Source organism: Doryrhamphus excisus, chromosome 11 (assembly GCF_030265055.1).
Source record: "Doryrhamphus excisus isolate RoL2022-K1 chromosome 11, RoL_Dexc_1.0, whole genome shotgun sequence".
Taxonomy (NCBI): Eukaryota; Metazoa; Chordata; class Actinopteri; order Syngnathiformes; family Syngnathidae; genus Doryrhamphus; species Doryrhamphus excisus.
In genome coordinates, this window is record NC_080476.1 from 2,014,786 (window position 1) to 2,039,770 (window position 24,985).

Consider the following 24,985-nt stretch of genomic DNA (forward strand, 5'->3'; position numbering starts at 1 on the left):
TTATCGGAAGACCCGTGCCACAGCCATGCTGAAGTAATCACACCTTTGAAGCGAGATTCCCTTCTCTTACAGTAGAAATAGAAAGGACTAAAAATGATCTACAAAGTCGAGGCCTGCAAGGGCTCACACACAAGCCCATGCACAACACATAATGGACCCCCCCCCCCCCCCCCCCCCCCACCAGCCGTCAATGATAATCACCACCTTGCGTAATAGAAAATAGAAAACACTAGAAATAATGTACCCAACAAGATGTTCGCTCAAGCAGGAACAATGTAGACCTGTCAAATGGATCACTCTTGTCATGTTCTTCAAAGAGGCCAAAATGTATTTATTACATAAATCATACAGTCTCAAAATGTTTCAATTTCAACATTTTTCAAGTAGTCATTTTTGGGTGAGGTGGGGTGCAGCCATAGCCAAGAAGAAAAATGTCCCGATGTCCTCAAACATATCCTGTGACATCATACCCTGCAGCTGTGGGTTTCTTGGTCTTGTGGACTCCACGCCCACTTGTGTGTGAGCTTTCGCTGCCACTTCGGACCAGCTTTTGCCCCCTACTGGCTGAACCCAGGCGTCCCATCTGAAGAGTGAGATTTTGGGAGGGCTGCGAGTTGTTGCGCACTCCAGGGGCCAGCATGGTGCCGCCCCCAATGGGGTAAGGGTAGCCACCGCCCCTCCTTCTGCGGCCACTCTCCTGCTCCTCACAGCAGGAGGTGCTCAGCATGCCGCCCCCTAGCATGGAGAGCAGCGCTGAGGCCAGTCCCAGGTAGAGGCTCTCACCCAGCTCAAACTTCATACTGGTGGGCATTGTCGGACTGTAGAAAGTCTGGATCACCTCATGTGTGGTCCATGACAGGGGGATGAGTGCCAGGAAGCCTGCAATAAGGAAGAGGCAACCCCCGGTCCCAGCCACTCGACTCTTTGCCGCCCCAGAGTCCTCAAGGCAGACGGTGCACTGCATCCCCAAAGTTGAAATGACGACACCCAGCATAGACAGCACCAAGGAGATGACCATGAGGGCACGTGACGCCTGCAGGTCAGCCGTCAGCGCAAGGATGGAGTTGTAGGTCTCGCACTGGAAGGCCCCTGTGCTCTGGTAGACACACTCCATCCAGAGGCCCTTCATGCTGGCCACAGCCGTCACGATGTTGGAGCCGATGTGTGCAGAAATCTGCCAATAGGGGAGCACTGTGGCCACAAGGGTGCCCAGCATCCCCACCAGGCCCAGGAAGAAGCCCATCAGTTCTAGCACTGCCGACGCCATGGCTACCTCTGTTGGGCTTCACAAGGAATAGAAAATTAGTTGTTGTGGTCTGGTTGTGTAGTGTTTCAATTTGTACAAATATGAAACTCCAACTCACTCACTCTACATCACCCTCACTCACTCTTCTTACGTACATAATCTTGGCATTTTCCTTGACAGCACCCTTTTCTTTTACCACCACAATACCCAGATAAGCCAAACTGCTTTCTTCCACCCAAAAAACATTGCCCATCTTCACCCTCCCCTCTCTTTTTCTGCCGCTGAAACCCTCATTCAAGCAACCAGACTGGGTTTCTTGCTTTATTGTATATACTCCTGGGGAAAATTTTAAAACCAGCTGAAAAAAATACAATAACTTACATTTTGCACAGTTGGATTTTACAGAGCTTGGAATCTCTGTTTGGGCATCTCTGTGTGGAGTTTGCATGTTCTCCTTGTGCTTGTGTGGGTTTTCTTCAGTTTCCTCCCACATTCCAAAACCATTTAATTAATGGTTAATTGGAGACTCTAAATTGTCCATAAGTATGAATGTGAGTGTGAATGGTTGTTTGTCTATATGTGCCCTGCCATTGGCTGGCAACCAGTCCAGGGTGTACCCCGCCTCTCACCCAAAGACAACTGGGATAGGCTTCATCATACCCGTGACCCTGCTCAGGATAAGCGATGTAGAAAATGGATGGATGGATGGATGGATGGATGGATGGATGGATGGATCTCAGGGAGCTTCCAAGTACAGCTTAAAACCAGGTATGTAAAACAAATACATTTTGACTCAGCCATTTATTGCAAATAAGCATTGAATTAAAATTTGCATGCTAACTATTTCAAACATGATTGATGGTGCACGAGCTACTCAGATTAACACACTCGGCTGGAACAAGCGCTGAGAGTATTCAATTACATGTCGCACAGCAATCAGCTGAACAACACTCACTACACATATATGAAATTGTTTCCAGTAGTAAGAAGTTGTGGATAGAACCAGAAGCATGCCCGTCCATTGAGTGGACAACAGAGTGTACAAAAGGTGTGTGCTCTGTGGGCTGGGCGCTTCCTGGATCGACCATTGATGAGAATGGACAGACATTTGCTGTTACTGTTACTGTTATTTGCTGTTACTGTAATGTACGACAATGACAAACACTGTCCCGCCAATGATAAGGTCCAGTTTGCATGTTGTACCTATCCAGCCAATCAATTCAATCAATTAAAATATACACAATTAACAAAATAAATGGCAAACAAGAAAAGTAAATGAAGATGAAATGAGAAGCTAGGACTAGGGGGTTCCTACAAGAAATTGGATGAGATGGTTCTACAGCTCGTTTTATCTGAGATTGAGGGTAAAGAAAGCTAGGTTGTGAAATACAGTCCTTCAGGAGTGACACGTCTCTTTTATGTCTTCATTGTTTTACATTCATTCATTCATTCATTTTCTACCGCTTTTCCTCATGAGGGTCGCGGGGGTGCTGGAGCCTATCCCAGCTGTCTTTGGGCGAGAGGCGGGGTACACCCTGGACTGGTTGCCGGCCAATCACAGGGCACATATAGACAAACAACCATTCACACTCACATTCATACCTATGGACAATTTGGAGTGGCCAATTAACCTAGCATGTTTTTGGAATGTGGGAGGAAACCGGAGTACCCGGAGAAAACCCACGCATGCACGGGGAGAACATGCAAACTCCACACAGAGATGGCCGAGGGTGGAATTGAACCCTGGTCTCCAAGCTGTGAGGTCTGCGCGCTAACCACTAGACCGCCGTGCCGTGTCGCCCCATTGTTTTACAGTTAATAATAATTTCAATCACTTTGATTTGAACACGACCAGTCCAGGGTGTACCCCGCCTTACGCCCGAAGACAGCTGGGATGGGCTCCAGCACCCCCCGCGGCCCTCGTGGGGAAAAGCGGTAGAGAATGAATGAATGAATGAATGATTTGAACACATGAATTGAGATTTTTCATGTGTAACTTATGTATTGGTCATTTTCATTTGTTTGTTTGACTTTTCCCTGATTACGGGGTCGCCACAGCGGATCTTTTTGCTCCACATACTGATCTTTGGCTTGAGCCCTTTATAGTCCGGATGCCCTTCCTGACGAATACCGATGGTGCTTACTAGTGAAGATTCCCGAGAACCCAAGGCGGCCGCTCCAAAGTCCAGAACGCTAACCACTACAACTCGGCGGGATCATTGGTCAATTTGACTTACTGTGTATTATTCACGTCGCCTTGCTTCCTCGCTGCTGCGGATGAGATGAAGACAACTGTTGTTTCTGATGATGTTGATCCTGCTTCCGTCTCAGTTTCCTGAGGATTTTAACATGTTTGCCTGCCAAAAGTCCCTTTAGCAGCAGGTTGCATTGCAAAACAAAGAAACAACATATTCGCGTCCTGTGTTCTTGCACATCATGCACATCATGTCATGATCAGATGCTCACCACCGTCCGGGCTGTCACTGCCTGTCAAAGACACACACTCCCTGCTTGACAGTGCAGTTAATCATTCTCTCTTTGGCTCCCTAAAAACAACAAAAAACTGACCTTTGACACACCATCGAGACAGAAAACAAAATGGGTGTACATTCCACCTGAGATTGTGCTTTTCCATTCTTTGTATTCGCCTGGTCTCACATGGCAGGCTGATGGGATTAAAGCGGCGTAATCCAGCCACTTCCTGTGAGAAGCAGCCTGCCTGACGAGGGCCACCGGCCACACATTGAAGAAAAAAACAAAACAAAACACAGAGTTCTTTATTGTAAAAAACACAGAGGGACATTATCCGCTCATGCCGCATGTTACTCTGGCAACAAGGAGAGGAAAATGATTGGCACAATCACAAGGCCCAAGGTACAATTCTCGTCAGTCACTTGTGTGGGACAGAAGCCAAGGAACAGCAGCTGGGGACCTGTTTATCCATGCATCTTCTATCCTCATTAGGGTCCTGGGGGTGCTGGAGCCTATCCCAGCTGACTTCAGCGTACACCCTGGACCGGTGACCAGCCAATCACAGGGCACATATAGACAAACAACCATTCACACTCACATTCATACCTATGGACAATTTGGAGTGGCCAATTAACGTCAACTAACGTTCATGTTTTTGGAAAGGTTTCATTGATTTATTGGGGGTTCTGGAGGAACATCATGACCTTAGCCAGGTCATCGGTAAAGATTTTTACCAAACTCAACCTCCGCAACACTTGGTGCGAATAACAGAGGGAGAAATGTCGGGTGGCACGCTAGCAAGATGGACGTGTAAGTGTGAGCTCCCCACCATCGGCGTTCAAAAGTACCTCCAATAATTTAAATTGACACTATAGTTGCTTTTACTCGACTATGAAAGGAGGGAAAAAGCAAAGGAGTCATCTAACTAGAAAGAAGGCAACTGAAACACAGGAAATGGCGGAGAAATGACGACGACGACTCGACTACAGAAGCTAGTGGGGCTCGCTATGAGCCGATGCTCCGGGGTCTTGCACTGCTCACACGGGAGTTTAAAGACTTGAAAGACACCTTGAGCCAGCGGCTCGGTGACTTGGAAAGCGGGCTTAACAAAGCAATGAAGGAAGACCTCGCAAAATTTTTAAAACGAGGTTATGAAAGAGTTGCAGAGCAACAGAGCTGACATTACCGAGGCGCAGACCCGCATCTCGGAGCTGGAGATGGCCTGCGTAGCAATAAAGGACATGCTGCTAGCCGAGAGGAAGGAGAAAGACGGCATGCGGAATAAAATTGTTGAGCTGGAGAGCCGGTTGCAGAGAAACAACTCCCAATAAGAGCTATGCTAGAATTGATTACTTTTTCAACTTAAAAAGTGATTTACATCGAATACAAGAATGTGAAACTGGAGCAGCAGATGTGTCAGATCACTGTGAGATTCATTTAACTGTTGACCGACACCAGACAAGAAAAACACATTATGGAGACTAAATGTGGGATGCCTAAATAATAAAACAGAAGAAGCTGGGAGAGACCTGGAGGATATTGATAACGGGGAGGTGAACCCAAATATTTTGTGGGATGCCCTTAAGGCAGTTGTGAGGGGAAAATACATAGCTAAAACAGCAGCCCTCAAAAAGGAAAAAGAGAGAGAATATAAGGAGGGAAGGGAAAGGCTACTCATAACCAAACAACAGTACAAGATTACCCAGGATTCTGGGCTGCTTCCAAAGATTCAGGAATATAAGAAAAACTTGGATAAAATGTCTACTATGGAAGTAGAAAAGAAATTGAGATTCCTAAAGCAATCTTATTATGAGGCTGGACCTAGAGCAACAAAACTACTGGCTAGGAGATTTAAGAAACAAATAGCGGAGAGGATAATTTATAAAATTAGAGACCCATCTACAAATAACCTGACTTATAACCTAAAAGAGATTAAAAATATTTTTTATAAGTACTATAATGATCTTTATAGTCAACCCCCGTCAGCAAACATTGATCAAATGAGATCCTTTTTGGAAACACTAGATTTACCTGCAATCGGGATAAAACAGAATGACCTTTTAACAGCACCTGTTTCTAAATTGGAAATAGAGAAGGCCATTGGGAAACTTAAACCAAATAAGTCCCCCGGTAGTGATGGCTTGCCGTCCGAATGGTACAAGAAATTTGAGACGCAGCTTGTTCCGTTGTTACAGTCCTCCTTTAACTATACACTGGAGCACGGTGTACCCCCACCGTCGTGGAACGAGGCCTTGATTTCAGTCATTTCCAAGGGAAAGGACAATCAGACCTGCTCAGGATATAGACCCATCTCAGTGCTAAATGTTGATTATAAACTGTATACGTCAACCTTAGCAAAGAGATATGAACAAATTATGAATGACCTATGAATAGACGAGGACCAAACAGGCTTTATCAAGGGGCGCCAAACTCATGACAGCATTAGGAGAACACTACACATTATTGACCATGTCAAGCATCATAATATTAAAGCTGCATTAATAAGCCTGGATGCAGAAAAGGCATTCGATAGTGTGAATTGGGCCTTCCTTCCTTCCAAGTGCTCAAGATATTTGGATTAAATGAGAAGTCACGCATCACATGCATCACATGCATTAAAACATTGTACCAAAAACCAACTGCACAAATAAAAATAAATGGTAGCCTAACTGAGAGCATAGCACTTCAGAGGTCTACCAGACAGGGATGCTGCCTGTCACCAACCCTCTTTGCAATTTTTATTGAACCCCTGGCACCGCTAATTAGACAAAGCACAAAATGAACTGGAATACGGATTAAATGGTGAAGAACATATTATTGGACTTTTTGCGGATGATGTCATTTGCTATCTGGGGGACCCAGATCAGAGCCTGCCAAGACTGATAAACCATTTGGGAATGTTTGGTTTTTACTCAGGATATAAACTTAATCTAAGAGAAACACAAATCTTAACATTACAAATCTGCTATGCAGAGCCCCCATTGACTGCTGCTTGGCACCTGTCAGTGGGGGCCTGCTTTGCAGTGCATGCCCATAATAATAGCTAAACATTTTCAGGAATATCAAAATGGGTAGCTCTGCTATACAGAGCCCACTTTGACTGCCGCTTGGCACCTGTCAGTGGGGGCCTGCATTGCAGTGCATGCCCATAATAACCCTAATATTTGACACAGTTGCATTTTTAACTCAAAAGAGGACCTTTCCTAATAGCTCCCCTATTTCAGCAGACAAGTTTATATAATTTCTTACAAATAAAATTGAGCTCATTTGGAAGAAAATTAAGGACACCCTGCCTCCAGTTCGATTAAACTTGTCCGCAGCCAAGACTGTTGCCATTACTTCTATTCTTCGTCCTACTAGCTTCTCGTATTATGAGGAGTTTCCAAAACTTGTTAGTGCAGCAAAACAGACAACAGGCCTGCTTGCCTCCATTACTGTAATGTGCTGCTTTCTGGTCAGGTGTGCCACGTGCCACCAGGGGGCGTCTTATGTGTGTGTGTGTGTGGGGGGGGGGGGGGGGGGGGGATACTGTCATGTTTCATGTATCATGTCATGTATGTGTGTGTATATATTTGCAGCCCTTAATTCTAATTTCATTTAATTAAACTACTGTTGTTGGTGTGCTATACCATGTGTATTGATGAGGTGCTTTTTTTTTTACATAGGACAGTTCAGTAAAACAAATGACATTTAACCTGCAGAAAATAAAACTAATATTTTCAACCAAGATTCACTGAAATGCAGATGTATTCTCTCAGTGCAAGAGGAGGTTAACTGCTTCAGAGATGAAATAAGGTATTAAATGAAATTCAACCAAATGTTTGCCGATCAAACAAAAATCCAAATGGTCCCACACAGTGGTACACTTTATTTGCATTCAGTCTCTGTGTCACAGTGAATTAAATGGAAGAATTGTGCTTCAAAACATGTCTTATTGCCGAGACTCTACACCCCATGACAGAAGTCTGACTCGATTTCTTATCAACACCGGTTTTGGCGCCTCAATGACTGTATCAGTCACGTGACTTTTTGTTAAAGCGATACGCGCAACACGGTCTTCGTTCGCCTCCTAGCCTCTTTGAGCTGACACATGCGCCTATGCGTCAATACTCGCGGAACCGGTGTTGTACCGGACCCATCATAATAATTGTCGTTCAAGTTTCGTCAAAGCCGTTGCTATCAGGCAAACATTAATGAACATGGTACACCATAATACTAAACAATATACATTATAAATAAACAGTATATATTATAACCACAATTACATCTGTATTCGTTAAAATTGTTATTTTGGTAAATGCAATGCTGGATGTTCCCGAGTGAGGACTGCACAAGGAAGCGGAAGTTCTGTTAATGTTACTTGTGCTGCCATTATTAACGCTATTTATATCGGCAAGTTTAACAATGTCGAATTGCGTGGGAGTATAAATGATTTGATATTATCATACAGGAATCTCATGATTTATGTATTTCAGCCGAAAAACAAGGCTAATTTTAAATCGACAGTTTTTAAACGGAGCGCACCATTAGGGGCTGTTGGAGACTAGTCTACTCATCCGTCCCCCAGGAGGCTCTGCTTCCAAGGCCCCCTTTGTTTCGTTTCGCCGGTGTAAGTCGTGCCTACCCCAACGGATTCACATATGACGAGGAGAACCGACGGAAGGCTGAAGAAATGACAGCTTGAGAGGGTAATACAAAACTGGGAAACCCATTCTGAGGATAATAAGACAAAAGAAAAGTTGTTTGAGGCGTTTGAAGTCGTGGGGGAAATGTCGGACAATCGGATTTCTGGTGGACACTAAAACACCACCCACAGACGATTCAGTGTTTTTGTTCCATGCGGTGGATTAAACGGAACTGGAAGCTACGTGCTAAAGCAGCATTGGTCCGTCACTTTACTGACACCGCCTGAAGGATCCACGGCACGCGGACTCTCCCTTTCTGATCCCCGCCAGCATCCATATTTGCATCCCAGGGAGTGGCAGCCTGCTAATTCTCCCGTCCTTGTAGGGATTTTTGCACACCCTTTCGGACGCTTCAGCGTGAGTATTTGCCTGTGTGATTGTTGATTGAGAAGTAGGGAGTCTTTTTTTTTTTTTTTTGCTTCTTTAGCGTTGATGTAGCCGCAGTCGCCACAACAATAGAGCAAACTGGATGCATTTGGTGGAGGTGCGCATTATCATCCCTTCACACTCCTCCAGCCTCCAGACTCCACCACTATCAGGTGGAGTCTGCAGGCTCAGGCCTTAAATATGCACATGCACTACATTTGTAACAAATCCGTGACCTATTTAATACCTCTTAATATGCATAAAAATCATGTGATGATGAAGTAGTCAAGAACTGACGAGACGCAATCTAGTTTAAAGCCTGACGATAGATGGTATGGTTGTTTATTCTGGGTTGAACTGCATTACATCTTCTACAGGACAGGAACAACGGGAACAACAGCACAAGCCTTGTCAAAAAAACTGCTTTTAGTGGGATAACAGACCTCAATGTTGTCTTTATGACACCCTATTAGAGTTATTTAACAATATGTTCATTATTATGGTTGTAACTGGGGTATCAAATCAATGTATCAAACGTTAGTCGATGATGGCAAACAAGACATCCGACAAGCATACTTTTAACTTACTTAAAATTACTTCAAAATCAATCATTCAAGAATGTTAAACTAAAAAGAATAAAGCAAAAAAAAAAATAACACCCTCATATCAGAAGAAAAAAGTTGATAAAAGAACAAAAGAAAAGGTTGTAATATCTTAAATCTATACCTGTAGTAAGACCATTTATAGAAGAATTATTATTGCAAGTTTATTCTAGTAAACCATTAAGCAACATAATTAATTCTTGTAATGTCATTTTTCCTCATTTGGTGTCTTACCTTTATACTTGGCTTATTCCAACCAAATTTGATTTTGTTGTTCTGAGACTTTATTCATGTGTTATTATGATTCTGCTTAACTTCAGGGCTTAAAGTATTCCTGCACCGTGCCGGCGTTTCAATATGACCAATGAAAAAATGCCCAGACCCGGATCCAGACAAACACAAACTCATTGTAGCCATGCGGTAGGGCTCTGAATGCAGCTATTGACAAGCCCCTCCCCCCAAACCGCTACTGTCCAAACCTACGATTATGCTGCATTCAAGACAACTCGGGGAAAGGTGTATGTGTTTGTGGGCTGTGCTCCAAGAAGCTAGTGTAAAGAAGCTAGTGTATGCTATAGGGGTGGAGCAAACTTCTTTTTTTTTTTTTTTTTTTACAAAAAATGACTTTTTTTTTACAAATAATTAATTCAAACAAATACTTTAAAAATGTTTGTATTCGGGAACAATTAAAACATATCAGAAAGCTGTGTTTCTTCGTGAGACCGCAGTGCATGCCCAGATCAGCCAATGAGTGACTGGTGTTCAGCAGTCGGGGTGGAGGCAGAGCATTATGCCTGCCCCTCACAAGTCGCTGCGGTGGAGGAGGAGGCTGAACTTATTATTATATTATAATTATATTATCCGTATTTTGCTTTGTAAACATACTACCTTTGACCTCAACTGGGTTTCATATGCTGTTTTCAACTATCAGTAATAGCGGACTTTCACCAGGAGATTATTCCCTTGCCCTGTATTCAGTTGCTATTTACTATTATGCGGTTGGGCTCTCCTGTTGCCTCTGTTAGCATTAGCTTGCTAATGATAAGGCTGTTGACACAGGCTGTGTAACGTTCACATGGGCTTTAAATGGTTATGTAAGTCAGGCTTGGGAACTTGTGTAGAATTGTATGCACTTCTGGGTGGTATTTGGTACTTTTTAACTTAGTGTATGTGTGTGTGGGGGGGGGTCATGTTCATAATAATATTTTGAAGAAACATGTTTGCTATTTCAGCTGTTGAGCAACACTCAATTTATCGGCACAGAACGAAGAAAAGGTGTGCTTCTCCTAGTTACATATAAAGGAAATATCACAAACGTGACAATCCATCAGTGTTTTTGTTCCTAAGTATACTTTACTATAGATAGATTGCACAAGTCTGTATTCCATTGTTGCAAAAGTATTCACACCAAGGCATCAAGTCATAGTCAGCACTTGGTTGTAGCTCCTTTGGCAACAATACAAGCTTCCAATCGCTTTGGATAGCCAGAAATGAGTTTTGCCCACTCCCTTTTGCGATATCACTCCAGCTGAGTCAGGTTCCTTGGTGATCTTTGGTGGACGACAATCTTCACATCCTGCCACAGGGGTTGAGATCCAGGCTCTGACTTGGCCAATCTGGAAGCTTCACTTTCTTCTTCCTGACCCATTCTTGTGTCACTTGAGCTATTCATAGTCCCTTGTACATGGACAAGCTCACCAGGAACAGAGGAAGAGAAACTGCCCCATAGCATTATGTTCCCACCTCCATGTTTCAAGGTAGGGATGGTATGAGCCGCATCATCAGCTGTGTTGGCTTTGCACCAAACATACTTCCTGGTCTATGTTTGCCGAAAAGTTCAATTGTTGTTTCATCTGACCAGATCACTCTTTCCCACATTACTTCAAACAAGCCTTCAGATGTATGTCTTTTTCTTTGCAAAACGTCCATGAAGATCTTTCTTGTGTAAAGTGTGGGATATATGGACTTGTGTACATCAGTCCCAGCAAACTGGAGAGACTGCTTCAGGCCTTCAAGAGTTACAGAGAGGTTTTCTCTTGCTTCCCTGAACAGTTTCTCTTGCCTTTTGCCGTGATCTTGGAGGGGTGCCCTGTTCTTCGGCGGTTGTCAGTGGCACCATGACGCTTCCACTTCTGGACAAGTGATGCTACAGTACCTTGTGGCACATTGACGGCACCCATGATAGCTGCATAGCTTTGTCCATGTCTATGCTTCTCTAGAACTTTCTTTGTGAGGTCTTCTGACAGCTCCTTTGACTTTATGACTGTTGTCTGCTGACAAGCATGGGGTGATTGTAATGAAGTCTATTAGAGTCATAGGTGTGTAAGTGCATGCCTGTGACACTATGATGCAAGAGTTTTTGCTGTGCAATCATTTGACTAAGAAGGACAACTTTGGTGTAAGGGTATGAATACTTTTGCAACAATGAAATCCAGACTTATGCAATCTCTCTATAGTTTATAAAGAGTACTTATGAACAACAACAGTGATGGATTGTCATGTTTGTGCGATTTCTTTCATGTAAACAGGAGAAACACACGTTTCCTTTGTTCTGTAGCAATAAATTGAGTGTTGCTCATGTGTATGAATACTTTTGCAACCCACCTGGAGGTGGCTTTTACTTTTGTTTACTTTGGCTTTTCAAGTCTCATTGAAACTTTCCCTCTTTTGTTGCTTTAGGAGTAAAACATGAAGAGAGAAAGCTGCCTCCTCATACTCCTACTTGCCTAGTGCCTGACCCACAAGCCTTCACTACTTCTCAGGTTGCTGGTCATTTACCCTGAGACCTGATGATGAACACGCTCAAGTCCAGTGGGCTGAAAATCCCTGGTCGTGCGCCCAAGCATTCCAGTCCGATGGGAAGGACATCGACAGGCGGAACCTCCAGCTCCCCGGTCCCTCCTAAAGACAGTAAGTCATGCCTCTTTCTGTGGGAAGAAGAAAATGGTCTAGTAGTTATTCCTGCCTGTCCCTGGAAGTGGCCTAGACTGTTTGTGTGACTCACCAAAGCACAGCTGTGAGATGACATGATGCAGCCCACAGCAGGGTCAGTACAATAGAGTCGTGGGAAGAGAAATAATCTGGTAGGGGTGAAACTAAGGCCCTGTCCGCATGGGGACACCCCTTGTCTTTTTGTTGTGTGCGTGTGTGGAGGGGGGGGGTACACCAGTCTAGGGTGTACCCCCAAAGACAGCTGGGATAGGGTCCAGCACCCCCGCGACCCTCGTGAGGACAAGCGCAGAAAAGGAATTAATGATCAATCCATGTCAAATTCAGACTTAAACTGATGTAAGCCTTGTCAAACCACACATACTTCATCTGTAGGCCCCGCCCACTCATGTGTGTGCATGTCTTATTCACTTAGTTCAGCATAATGTCTTCCACTACAGAAGTTGTCTTAAAAATTCAATATGTCTAAGTTTCTGATTTATAAATGCACAGCCATTAACATAATGTAATATGTCATTTAGCAATCTTCACTCGCTAAATGTACTGTAAAAAAGGTCAGTAAGGATAATTCATAATGCCGCCTACAGAGAACATACTAACTCCTTATTTCTAAAATCACAAATATTTCAACTTGCTGATATAGTATCACTCTATAGTGATATGTATATCACTATATTGACGGTTACGATGGTACTCATTATGTCCCTGTATGGTCATATCACCTTGTACTTCGGTACGTCACAAAAAAAACAAAAAACAAACAAAAAAAAAACAACCTTAAATTATATTAGAAAGGCAGGAAGTGAACAAATGTAACAGTTGGTCATTCATTATTTAGTGAAATGTTATTATTGTTATTATTTTCTCTTGGGTATTTATTATATCTCTTGGGCACTTTAACCAAGCAAAAATGTGTTTTTTTGTTTACTCCAAAATGGAAAACATTTTCATTAGAATACTTGATGACTAAAATATTTCATAGCTGCAGCCCTAGTACAGGACCCTTTGTTCTCCTCCGCGGTTGTTCGTTAGCATGTCTTGTTACAACTGATGTCTTCAATACCGCCTGGTTTTCACAGTTTCCCGTTAAGCTAGGCGAGTAGTAGTAGTGTGCTGTGGGAAAGTGGCCAGTGCGATATCACAACAGGAAGTACAGTAGGCCTACCACAGCATCTATATTTGGGCCTTTACATTACAAATATTACTGCATGCCTACACCCAAATTAAATATATTGAAGTAAGTGTGGGTGTTTCTCAAGCTACTTTTCAAAATCATTTCAGTTTCTTGTGGCTTAAATTGCATCATGCTAAAATTCTCTCAGTTGCAGATGAGTAAAGTTAATCCCTGAACGTTGCATGCAGCCACGCATCTGTTCACGAGCTGTCATCGTGCGAGGAGCTCTTATGGTTTTATAACCGCCCACTGTGTCTTCCGTACGTGTGGGATCTGTTGACATATTAATTCTGTGGTTGTACTAACTGGATGTAGATAAGCAAAATGCATGGCGCCATCTTGAAACACGAGACCTTCACATCATGTCCAGTCTATATCTGCAAAAAAGGTCAGTAAGGATAATTCATAATGCCGCCTACAGAGAACATACCAACTCCTTATTTCTAAAATCACAAATACGTATATAGTATATAGTATAGTAATATAGTAAGACCCTCAAACAATGCACCGATGAGCCAATTCAAGAAACAATACAAGCAGTTGATGTTTGCTAAATACAAGGATGAAGAGTCTTGAACCAGTCATGATGTGCTATATATATCACTATATTGACACTTACTATGGTACCCATTATGGCATTGGATGCTCATATCACCTCCTACTTCGGTACGTGACAAAAATAAAATAAAAAAAAACAAAACAAAACTTAAACTATATTAGGAAAGCAGGAAGTGAACAAATGTAACAGTTAGTGATTGTAAAAGTACCAGATGGAGGGGTAGGATGTAATAAGCTTTGCTTCTTCCTACTCCTTTTGGACATGTGGAACTGTGAACTGATTATGGGATGCACTCAATTGGAATCTGATGCATGTTCAAATGAAATAAAACCGTTACCATATCGATATGAACGATATATGAACGCCTGCTTTTGATATCGTGCTTAAAAGAAATATTGAATATTGCCCAGCCCTAACTTAAAGTATCTTGCTATATTATAAATAAATATAAAACATCACAGGAAAGTCTTTCCTTGACGCATTGATTTCAGGGACCCATTGATTGGAACTAATGTTACTTCCGTCAACAAGGTAAGACGTCTCCTGGCCTTGGCAGAGAATAATGTTGCTGTGTGCTCGGCAGATCAGGCTGTAGTGAAACACACACACAAAACAATTACTTAAAATGTACGCTCTCTTTGGGATGTTGACTGATGGAACATCTGTGTCTTTTAGCAAAGACGTGTGCTCCTTGTTGAGCTGGTAAGTTCAAAATAATCCTCATGTAAAAAGCAAAAAACGATCAAAACATATGAGCATCTTGCTCAGTCTTCTTAGTGATTTTGTCTGGTGTAGGTTTTTATTTATTTATTAATATTTTGTTGTTTTTTTGCATTAAAAAAGGAACCAAAAGCACAACAACAGACAAGCAAACAAAAGACGTACACACCAATACAAGTCACACAACTCCACTTGTTGTAGGTGACTGTAGGTGACTCCCGTTGCTTAATGTAGTCCAGTAAAGGTTTCCACATATCTTAAAAGTCCCAAGTCCTACCCAGAGTGACGCAAGTCAGCTTTTCCAATATGACATAGCTTGTCACTTCTTTTATAAGCTGAGAGCTGGTGTCTCCTCTGTGTCAGTCTGTCCTGTTGTTATTTTGGTAGCTCTTGGTAGAACCCTCAACAATAAAAACTAACAACACAGTACCAGCACCATTAGGAAGTAGCTTGAGGCTTTGTGAGTGACATCTTGGTGTCACTCACAACGCTTATAGTGAGGCGTTATGTATAGCAAGGACTATAGTAAGCATAATCGGTATTCGTCAGGAGGAGCATCCGGAATATAAAGGGCTCAAGCCAAAAATCAGTATGCGGATCAAAAAGATCAGCTGTGGCCACTCCGTAATCAGGAAAAAGCCGAAAGAAACAAACAACCTCTCCATCTTTGCTGTCTGCAAATATAACTAGTGGATTTCAAACAAAAAGTGCTTATTGTAAATAACAAAGGCCGGAGACAAAGGTGTCAGTTGCCAAAAGTTGCTAATTGGGTCGGCGGGGGAAGGATGTGGAGGTTTCTTTGTGTGCAGAGGGGGACGAACGGTGGGATTCAGACGGTAGTGGGAGGTGGCCAAGCCAATAGTCCATGTGAGAGTGAGGGTGCTTTGGGTCCCTTTGCTTCTTGTTGCCTTGGCAACCTAAATCAGGAAATAGTCAAACTATTCTTGTAGTAAGTAAGAGACTTCTACATGCTAACCACTCTTCCACCGTGCCACCTCAATACATGTTCATACAATGTAAAAGCACAAAAAACAATTCTGCGAATCAGTGAGTCCACAAAAGGCGAACCGTGATGTAGCGAGGGAACACTGTATAACGGTATAATAAAATAACATTAAAGAATTAAATGTTATTAATTTCACTGTCAGCACATAAGGGGGAAAAACTTTGAATAGTAAAAGTATATCCAAATAAATAATGTTAAAATAAATATGCACATTATATTCACATATGCACAAACACTACGGATTCGTGGAAAGCTCCACAAACCGTCAGTCATTTGCAAAGAATTCCGTGTTAAGAAGCCGTACAACGGCAGCACGGCAAACATGCAGTCCTCCACAACACGGACAAGTCTACCGCCGCCTCCCCGTCCAGTTCCTGGCCGCACACCGGGGAAAAGCCAAGCGAATCAGGTCAGAACAAGTGGATCTTCCGCTGCTTTCAAAATTGACCAGTAGGTATTTGTCCGTTGTCCATTGTTTTACACTTTCTGCTCCTCACTACTGTATTAGCCTACCTTCTAGTGCATTCATATTAGCAGTATGTTTTGCAGACAGGAATATAAACAAACATTGATTGCACTGTTGAAAGTGTCACTTTAACTTTACTGTTGCTGCATACTGTATTTTTTACAGTGGTAATTCTTGTTTAATTGTTTTACTCCACCACTGAACCACTGCTATTGTAATGGTAATGGTAATGGTAATGGTTTTATTTCATTTGAACATGCATCAGATTACAATTGAGTGCATCCCATAATCAGTTCACAGTTCCACATGTCCAAAAGGAGTAGGAAGAAGCAAAGCTTATTAAATCCTACCCCTCCATCTGGTACTTTTACAATCACTAACTGTTACATTTGTTCACATTCCATCTTTCTGATATAATTTTATATATTTATTTATTTATTTAAATTTATTGTTATTTTGTGTTTTGTTTTGTTTTTGTCACATGATATGACATGACATATGGTGTATGTCCATACAATGCCATAATGGGTACTATAGTAACCATCAATATAGTGATATATATAGCAGGGATCGACCGATATGTTTTTTTTGGGGCCGATGCCGATACCGATTTTTTTCCATCACCCTTAGCCAATGGCCGATTTTGCTTGGGCCGATATTTGTCTCCACACACAAACACATCACACTGACACAATTTAGTGGTACAGTAAACCTCGGATATATCGGACTCGGATATATCGGAAATTTGTGCACAACGGACAGATAAAAAAGAACCAATTTTTCTGTAATGCATTTCTAATAAAAATTCATTGCATATATCGGATTTTTTTATAACGGATTTCGCCTATTTCGGACAAAATTTCCAGTCCCGTTCCAATGCATTTCCATTAAATTTCCCTCGCATATATCGGATGGCCGCATCGTGGCGCTCCGATTCGCCGAATTGTGACAGGCTGCTATACGACGTCATTTGCAGCGTTTGCAGCGTTGCCTGCGCGTCCAGGTACATTGGAAACATAGTCAAGGAAGTGCCTTTTTATAACGGATAAAATCCGATTTACGCATATACCGGATATAAATCCGATATATGCGTAAAACGGACATTTTCCGGTATACGCATATAACGGATTTCGCTTATATTGGACAAAACCAGTGGGAACAATTGAATCCGATATATCCGAGGTTTACTGTATACGTATAAAACATTTCTCTCATCATTAAAGTTGGTGTTGTGCACGGTAAAGACCTCTGATAGCAGACATGGCAGCTCCAATTCGCTCTGTGTGTGTGTGCGTGCTCGGAGAGAGCGCACATACATTTAACCTGAGCCCGGCGTTGGCTGAATGAAAGTCCTCCAAACACCATGGGACTGAATTGCCAAGGTTGCCATTAAAGCGGTGTTGGTAACAGCTGTACATATTAGCCTCCAACTACATCAGCAGCTCCCTAATTCCAACGGGAGGCACTTTTAAAGATGAAGCATTCAGCAGCATTCCTGCTTTTCACACCCACAAACTAAACTATGTTGTAGCGTCGCTGGGAGCACTTCCTGGTTCCCAGCATGCTTTGCGGCACCGTCGATGTAAATAGTTGGTCAGTTTGTAGTTAGAGTTGCATAGTTGTTCATTCTTGGTCTGCTCAACTAGTGAGAGTGCTTTTATTCGTCTGTTGCGTTGGTATGTGATGTTTTGGGGATTTCTTGTTGTCACATCATAACTTAAAAGGGCGATGTATGGTGTAAAAAGCAAGCTTATTCTTTTACTTGGTATTCATGTTTCCTATTTTAAAGCATGTGACAATATTTCAACTAGGATTAACTGTTAGAGGCTAATTAAAAACTTCTTATGATGTGGCGGCAGGGTACCACGACTGCGAGCGTTGCAGGGTACTTCGGCAACACAAAGCTGCCCGGCGGATGCCTGTCTGTAAATCATGCGGCGGAAAAATATATTGGCGAACCCACGCTTGTATCGGCCAATACCGATTCAAGTAAAGAACGCAAATATTGGCCCAATATATCAGTTGATCCTTAATATATAGCACATCATGACTGGTTCAAGACTCAACACCAACTGCTTGTATTGTTTCTTGAATTGGCTCATCATAAAGTGTGTGGAGTGATTTCTGATTGAGAACAAATTTTGAAATATTTCTTGCCACCTTATGTTGTATATTTGTAATATGAGGTTTGCAGCTCACATTTTCATCTATTGTGATCCCAGAAATGTATTTTCCTTCACCCTTTCAATGTCTACACCGTCTATTTGTATTTGCTGGTGCGTGTCCTTTCTGTTGCTATCTATTATTATCAAACCATCTTTTAATTTCACCATCTTTGTAATTGCGTAGCCGATGCGAAAGTGTACGGAAAGTTGTTTTTGAAAATTAGGAATAAGTGGTGCATAGACAAAAGACAAACAGCACTGTTGTTGAAATTACTGCCAAGTGCCTAGAAGGAATAAAGCCAAATCCTTTTTGTAGGACCATACTGAATTCCTTTTTTTTTTTTTTTTCTTTTTTGCTTATTTGCATCATGTTGAATTGCATCATATCGCAAGAAATTGCACCATATCATATCGGATCGCATTGATTTGAACTAAATGATCATCGTATCGCATCATGAAGAGGGTGAATCGTATCACATCGTATCGCCAGAAAATTCCATGTATTGTTAAAGTATCGCTGGCAGTGCATGGAGATGTGTATCGAATTGTCCTCAGTGCTGAGATTCACACCCCTAATGAGTATCTGTGTCAGTCAGTGGATAGAATAGGCCGAGTCCCAGCGATGATGCGAAGAAGAACAAATGCAGGTTTGGTAATATTCTTAACATGCTTTTAAAAAGGACAGAGTGAAATTGAATATCACTTTTCACCCATTTGCCCTTGCAAACAAATGCGTCTTGCACAACATATGGGGGCAATTGGGGCATAAAGCTCAACCAATGGGCGCCACAAAGCCTGAAGCAGGTCCTCACTCTAAGGGCGCAGAGGAGATGGCACCAACCACCCATGTGCACACATACAAACACACACACACACACACACACATACGTACACTCCATACACTCCCATAAGCCCAGACTTTTACAAGCCAGCAGTGCAGTGCAGCAGACTGCATACCAATGCTATGGAAAAATACAACGCTCTGACTTGACTCTGTGTCAAACTGGTGATGAATGGCGGGTTTAATCATCCGCACATCACAGATGCATCTCCCTGACCCACTTTTTTCCAGGACCAATTAGAGTAATTCTGCACAATCTGCACCGTTGTGTTGTGCTTAAGCTTGTGCTTTTTTGTTGCCAGCATGACACGGTCAAAAGGGGAATGAATGGTGTGATGGTGGTGGTTCTTGTGGACTGAGAATGAGGATGATCTCACAATGTATGCACTGTTTGAAACTGCTCTGTCGGGGATGGATATGGCAACATACAATGGAAGCCAAAAAAGATTGATGCATTGTTGCATGAAAACATCACACCATTATTGACTGAAAGTGGAAAGTGTTATTTGACGTGACACTGGTGGATATTATTTGTCATTTATCATAAACACCATTAAGCACAATCGTATAGTATCGTAGCGCCGGAATACTTAATCAATTTATTTTATAATCATGACAATATAATGAGTTCAATTAATAATAATTTTAACAAACATCAGGTTGTCAATGAAATAATTGTAGGGATTGGCAGCATAGAAAATGGATGAATGTATGGAAGTTTAAAGGGGACCTATTATGCTTTTTCCACTTTTCTGACCTATAAAATGTAAGAATGTTGCATTTTTCTGTTAAACGATGCATTTGGAAATGAAAAGTGTGGGATGGCTCAAAACACTCAGTTTCAGAGGGCGTTGTAAAACTGGTTATTTGTGATGTCACAGAGGAGCGGGCTTCCTTATGGGCGTGGCAGTAGGCAAGATTCGCTTTCTGCCCTCCCCCAAAGCTCTGCTTCCCCGGCCCTTCCCCAAGCTCAGGCAGAAGTTATTGTACTTGGCGATTGCCAGCAAGAGAAAAATATATTTCTGTCAAAGACATTTCACACTGTACTATTTTTGTGAACATGAGTGTGTAATACTATATCCGCCAAACTCCTTAAAATCTGGATGGTCACTGGTTGACCTATGGAAGTAACTTGTCAATGCACCATCTATATAATTTTCACAAATAAAGGCCTCCTCTCAAATAGATGCCTCCCTCAAATAAACAGCGGCCGTGTCTGCAGTTGCTTTTACGCTCTACTTTCTCTTTTTTTTCCAGATGTTCTAAACAAGCCCAGTACGCCACCCAAAGCCTCCGAGGAGGGTGACGATGTTCTGGGGGACTATACTGTGGGCGAGCAGGTCTGGGTGAACAGCGTCAAACCTGGAGTCATTGCCTACCTCGGGGAAACTCAGTTCGCTCCGGGCCAGTGGGCTGGAGTCATTCTCAACGACCTAGTTGGCAAAAATGACGGTTCAGTTGGGGGCGTGCGCTACTTTGAGTGCCAAGCCCTCCAGGGCATATTCACGCGGCCCTCCAAGCTGGCCCGACAGCCAGTGGCGGAAGGGAGTGACGGCCACTCCACAGAGGCGCTCTCAGCGCACAACCTGCAAGGTGGCGGTGCCCCCTCTGGCCAGCGGGTTGTGGTGCCACTCAGAGAGAGCGTGCTCAACAGTGCGGCTAAGACTGGAAACGAGTCTGGCTCCAATATGTCTGACAGTGGTTCTGTGAAGAAAGGTGGCGATAAAGACCTTCGGGTTGGAGATCGAGTTTTGGTAAGTGTGGATTTGTGTTTTTTGGTGGGTTTTTTTGGTGCATGTTTATTCCAGCAGCCCGTTTAGGAAGCAAACTCAATGGTGTCTCCTGCTGGTTCCATGTGGGGAAATCCATCAATCTTCAACGCTGACAACATAACATAGTTGATTTGGATCAAAGTCTACAATCAGTTACCAGTAATGGATGTGTCATATCATATTTTTCAAAATGGCAGCAAAACTTTAAAGAACAACATTTCAAGACTGTGTTGTTCAGTATATTGATGACAAACTCTATGCAGGCCTCATTAAAGATGAGTCCATGCTGTGTTATTTGATTCGTGATTGATTTCCTCAGTGAACCTTCTGTCAATAGTCAACCTCCATCTCATGTCTTTCAGGCCGTACCACCATAAACATGTAGATTGGGTTGTATAATTTGTCTCTGGAAAGCTCAATAGAATTTACTTTTTAAGGGTTTTAACATCCACCTTTGATTGACTCCGTTTGCAATTCTTGATCTGGGGAAGTCAATTCCCTGATGACTGCAGGGGGAGAGTGACATCACACCCGCTCGAGAGGCCATCCAAGTGGTCAATATTTGTAAATCACTTGCAGATTACTTTCAGCACTTAAGAGAGGAGTGACTGCTGCTGATACACTGATCATTGAATTACTTTTCAGTCTATGCCTGTGTAATCCAACCTCGCTACCATTAGAATTTGCCTGTGTTTGGTCATGGAACATTTTTGGTAAACAACGCTGCACCGTTGTTGTTCTTCTTATGGTTGTTGTGCAGCTTTAGCTTGTGACAACCTCGGAAACGCTAATTAACCTAATTCTGATCATTAGATTTTGAAGCTAAGGTTTTATCGCGATTTATCAACAAATAGTGAATGTGGTTTCATCTCTACAGTAGACTTCAATGCCGGCTGCATGTTTGTGTTGCATCACACAGTACATTTTAGGATGAGATTCTGAGGGTACAATAACCTTGGGCAAAAATACCACAATTTCACCGTTCAGTATTATAATTACAACTCGAAAATGTGTCATTTTAAAATATCTTTATTGAAAGAAGAGAAAAAACTCATGTTGAAACATTTTTAAACAATATTTTAGAACATGATGGAAGTAGAACATTCATTCATTCATTCATTTTCCACCGCTTATCCTTACGAGGGTCGCGGTGGGTGCTGGAGCCTATCCCAGCTGTCTTCGAGCGAGTGTACACCCTGTGGGGTACACCCTGGGCTGGTGGCCAGCCAATCACAGGGCACATATAGACAAACAACCATTCACACTCACATTCATACCTATGGACAATTTGGAGTGGCCAATTAACCTAGCATGTTTTTGGAATGTGGGAGGAAACTGGAGTACCCGGAGAAAACCCACGCATGCACGGGGAGAACATGCAAACTCCACACAGAGATGGCCGAGATGTGGGATTGGAAGTAGAACTTATTAATTTAAAATAAATGACTGAATTCTTCCTAAACAAATGGTAAATAAAATGCAGTCTTCTGTGGCTACTCCTGCAACACAAGTCACAGCACTCTTAAATGGGGGCTATCGAGAGATACTCAGTTCACAAGCTGAGATGATACAGAAGATTGTGTCTGCAAGATGAGATTTTAACATTACTTGTAAGAAAAGTTACAATGGAAAAAAAATCTATGATAATATATTGCATCCTACTTTGGGCTGTCAAAGTTAACGTGTTAATGACGCGGACGTTTCCTTTTACGGACATAATTTTTTCGATGTGCAATTAATGTGTGCTCCTCCTGTTTGACCTTTGGCCCCCACTCTGTAGTCACAAGCTGGAACAAATATTGAATCGAAATGGAGAAGGAAAAGACTATTTTGTTTGGTAAAGTTAGCTTCAAAGCCTCTTGTAGCAAGACCAAAGTTATTTGTGTCTACTGTTGCTGTGTTGGACTTATCACGGAGAGCAGAACGAGAGCGAGAAGCAGAAGAGCACTGCTTGATGTCTGCCTCTTATATGCCAGCTCCACCTGATTGGCGATCAGGCACACGTGGGATGCACCTTCCAGGCGTGTCACCACTCTGCAGAGAAAAAAAACACACACAAAAGCATCCCACACACTATGGGAAGCAACAAAGTGATTAAAAAAAAAAAAAAGTCATATTGGATACTTCCTCGTGGCACACTCCTGTGCCGTGACGCAGTGGTTGAAAATCACTGCATTAGAGCAATGTGGTTGATCTTATTTATTTCAAACATCAAGTGTGTATTTACAACTGTGATAATCATATAAGATGGATATTTACAACGTAGACGAGAAGGTGACACAATGAAACAATACATAGGACGGGTAAAAGGAGGACTGGAGGGTTCAGTAAGTATCACAAGATTTGTCACAGATTGTTGCTGGAGAAGTGGAATGTATACTAACAGGAATCAGGTCGAATGTGAAAAAGAAAAAAAACAAGAGAGGGGAAAAAAAGTGGTAATACCATAATAGTACAGAGTAAGGATCGACCGATACATCGGCGTTCTTTACTTGAATCGGTATTGGCCAATACGTGCGTGGGTTCGACGATGTATTTTTTTTCGCTGCATGATTTACAGACAGGCATCCGTCGGGCAGCTTTGTGTTGCCGCAGGACCCTACAACACACGCAGTCGCGGTACCCCTCCACCACTGGTGAATCATAACAAGCATACGTTTTAATTATGTTCTAATTAGCCTCTAACAGTTAAACTTAGTTGAAATATTGCCACCTGCTTTGAAATAGGAAACATGAACGCCAAGTGCATGCAATATACGTGCTTGAAAATATTGTGAAGCTCAGAGTTTTTTTTTTAAAGCAGCCTTTATTTCAGAAGTGAAAGAATGAGTTTGCTTTCGACACCATACACAGTCCATCACATTTCACCGGGTGACGGCTAGGCATAACAGTTTAAGTCATGGTGTGACAACAAGAAACCCAAAAACATCACATACCAACGCAACAGACGAATAAAAGCACTCTCACTAGTTGAGCAGACCAAGAATGAACAACTATGCAACTTAAACTACAAACTGACCAACTATTTACATCGACCGTGCCGCAAAGCACGCTGGGAACCAGGAAGTGCTCCCAGCAACGCTACAAAAAACAATATCGGTCGATCCCTAGTACAGAGGCCCATAATTGTGCTATATTGGTGAGAGAAAGAGAGGGGAACAAAATACATGTATAAATATAATAAGAAAGGGTAAATTAGGTTCTATTAAGTTAAACAAAAATGCTAAATAAAGAATGCTAATTAACTATTAATCATAAAATAAATGTAAAATTGGTGTCTGTTTGCTGACTGGTTGACTGAGAGGCAGAGATTGTCTGCTATTCAGCTCCTGGAGAGCCATGCCCACTAAAGGCTGAGTCCGAGCACCCCCAGCACACACACACTCCCCCACCCCACAGCCAAAACCCAGGCAAGGCGCCGCACATCGCCCCTCCACCCCAATTCTAGTTCTCATTTTGTCCCCTTTCCCCTGTTTCTTCCTGCATTTGTGTTGTGCATTAAAATAACCAATGCACTTATCCTATGCTTTCATGTGTGTGTGTTTTTTTTCCTTCTCTCGTTTGTGTGCCAGTGCATAAAAAAAAGTGGCTGGGCGACATAGGGGGCCACCTTCGTCAGCTCAGCGTGGGGAATGCCGTAGGGATACCCGAGCCAAAGTAGGCCAGATATACCACATGAAAACTTGAGGGGAACAAAAAACAAAACAAAAAATATATATAATAATAATAAGCGCTTTCTCTTGTCGTATAGATGGTTTAGTCAGTTATTGAATTGCTGATAAGTGCAAATAAATAAATGGGGTCTATATTTCAATGAAGACTGCTTCTGTTTGTGAGCTATGTTTTTTCTGTTGATATATGATTTTTTTATTAGATTGATCCAGTGGGTGATATCAAATGCTTTTTGGTTTTTCCACTTTTGAAAAATGACTTTCTTGGCGATAGTTACAGAAATTGAGAGA

General features: G+C 42.3%; 2 protein-coding genes across 4 annotated transcripts in view; one reads left to right on the top strand and one right to left on the bottom strand.

Annotated features, from left to right (window-relative positions):
* Positions 1–291: 291 nt before the first annotated feature.
* On the bottom strand, positions 292–3,908 carry cldn2 (claudin 2). The gene is made up of 2 exons (XM_058087295.1): positions 3,484–3,908; positions 292–1,283 (listed from the first exon to the last, which is right to left on the bottom strand). Exon 2 carries the CDS (start codon positions 1,265–1,267, stop codon positions 446–448), a length of 822 nt encoding a protein of 273 aa, XP_057943278.1. The 5' UTR covers positions 1,268–1,283; positions 3,484–3,908; the 3' UTR covers positions 292–445.
* A 4,048-nt stretch (positions 3,909–7,956) lies between these two features.
* Positions 7,957–24,985, top strand: part of clip2 (CAP-GLY domain containing linker protein 2) — a 39,498-nt gene continuing 22,469 nt past the window's right edge. For 2 of the 3 annotated variants that reach the window (XR_009132169.1, XM_058088321.1), the window contains exons 1-3: positions 7,957–8,760; positions 12,051–12,281; positions 20,509–21,005. Coding sequence is in view for 2 of the 3 variants with exons in the window: in XM_058088321.1 (XP_057944304.1) it covers positions 12,161–12,281; positions 20,509–21,005 (618 nt within the window). In the remaining variant the exon portion in view is untranslated. The remainder of the gene's footprint in view (positions 8,761–12,050; positions 12,282–20,508; positions 21,006–24,985) is intronic. The other variant, XM_058088322.1, reaches the window with a different exon arrangement.

Bases quoted from the DNA above. Each gene is read 5' to 3' on its own strand.
- cldn2 (XM_058087295.1), bottom strand. From the start codon at position 1,267: ATGGCGTCGGCAGTGCTAGAACTGATGGGCTTCTTCCTGGGCCTGGTG.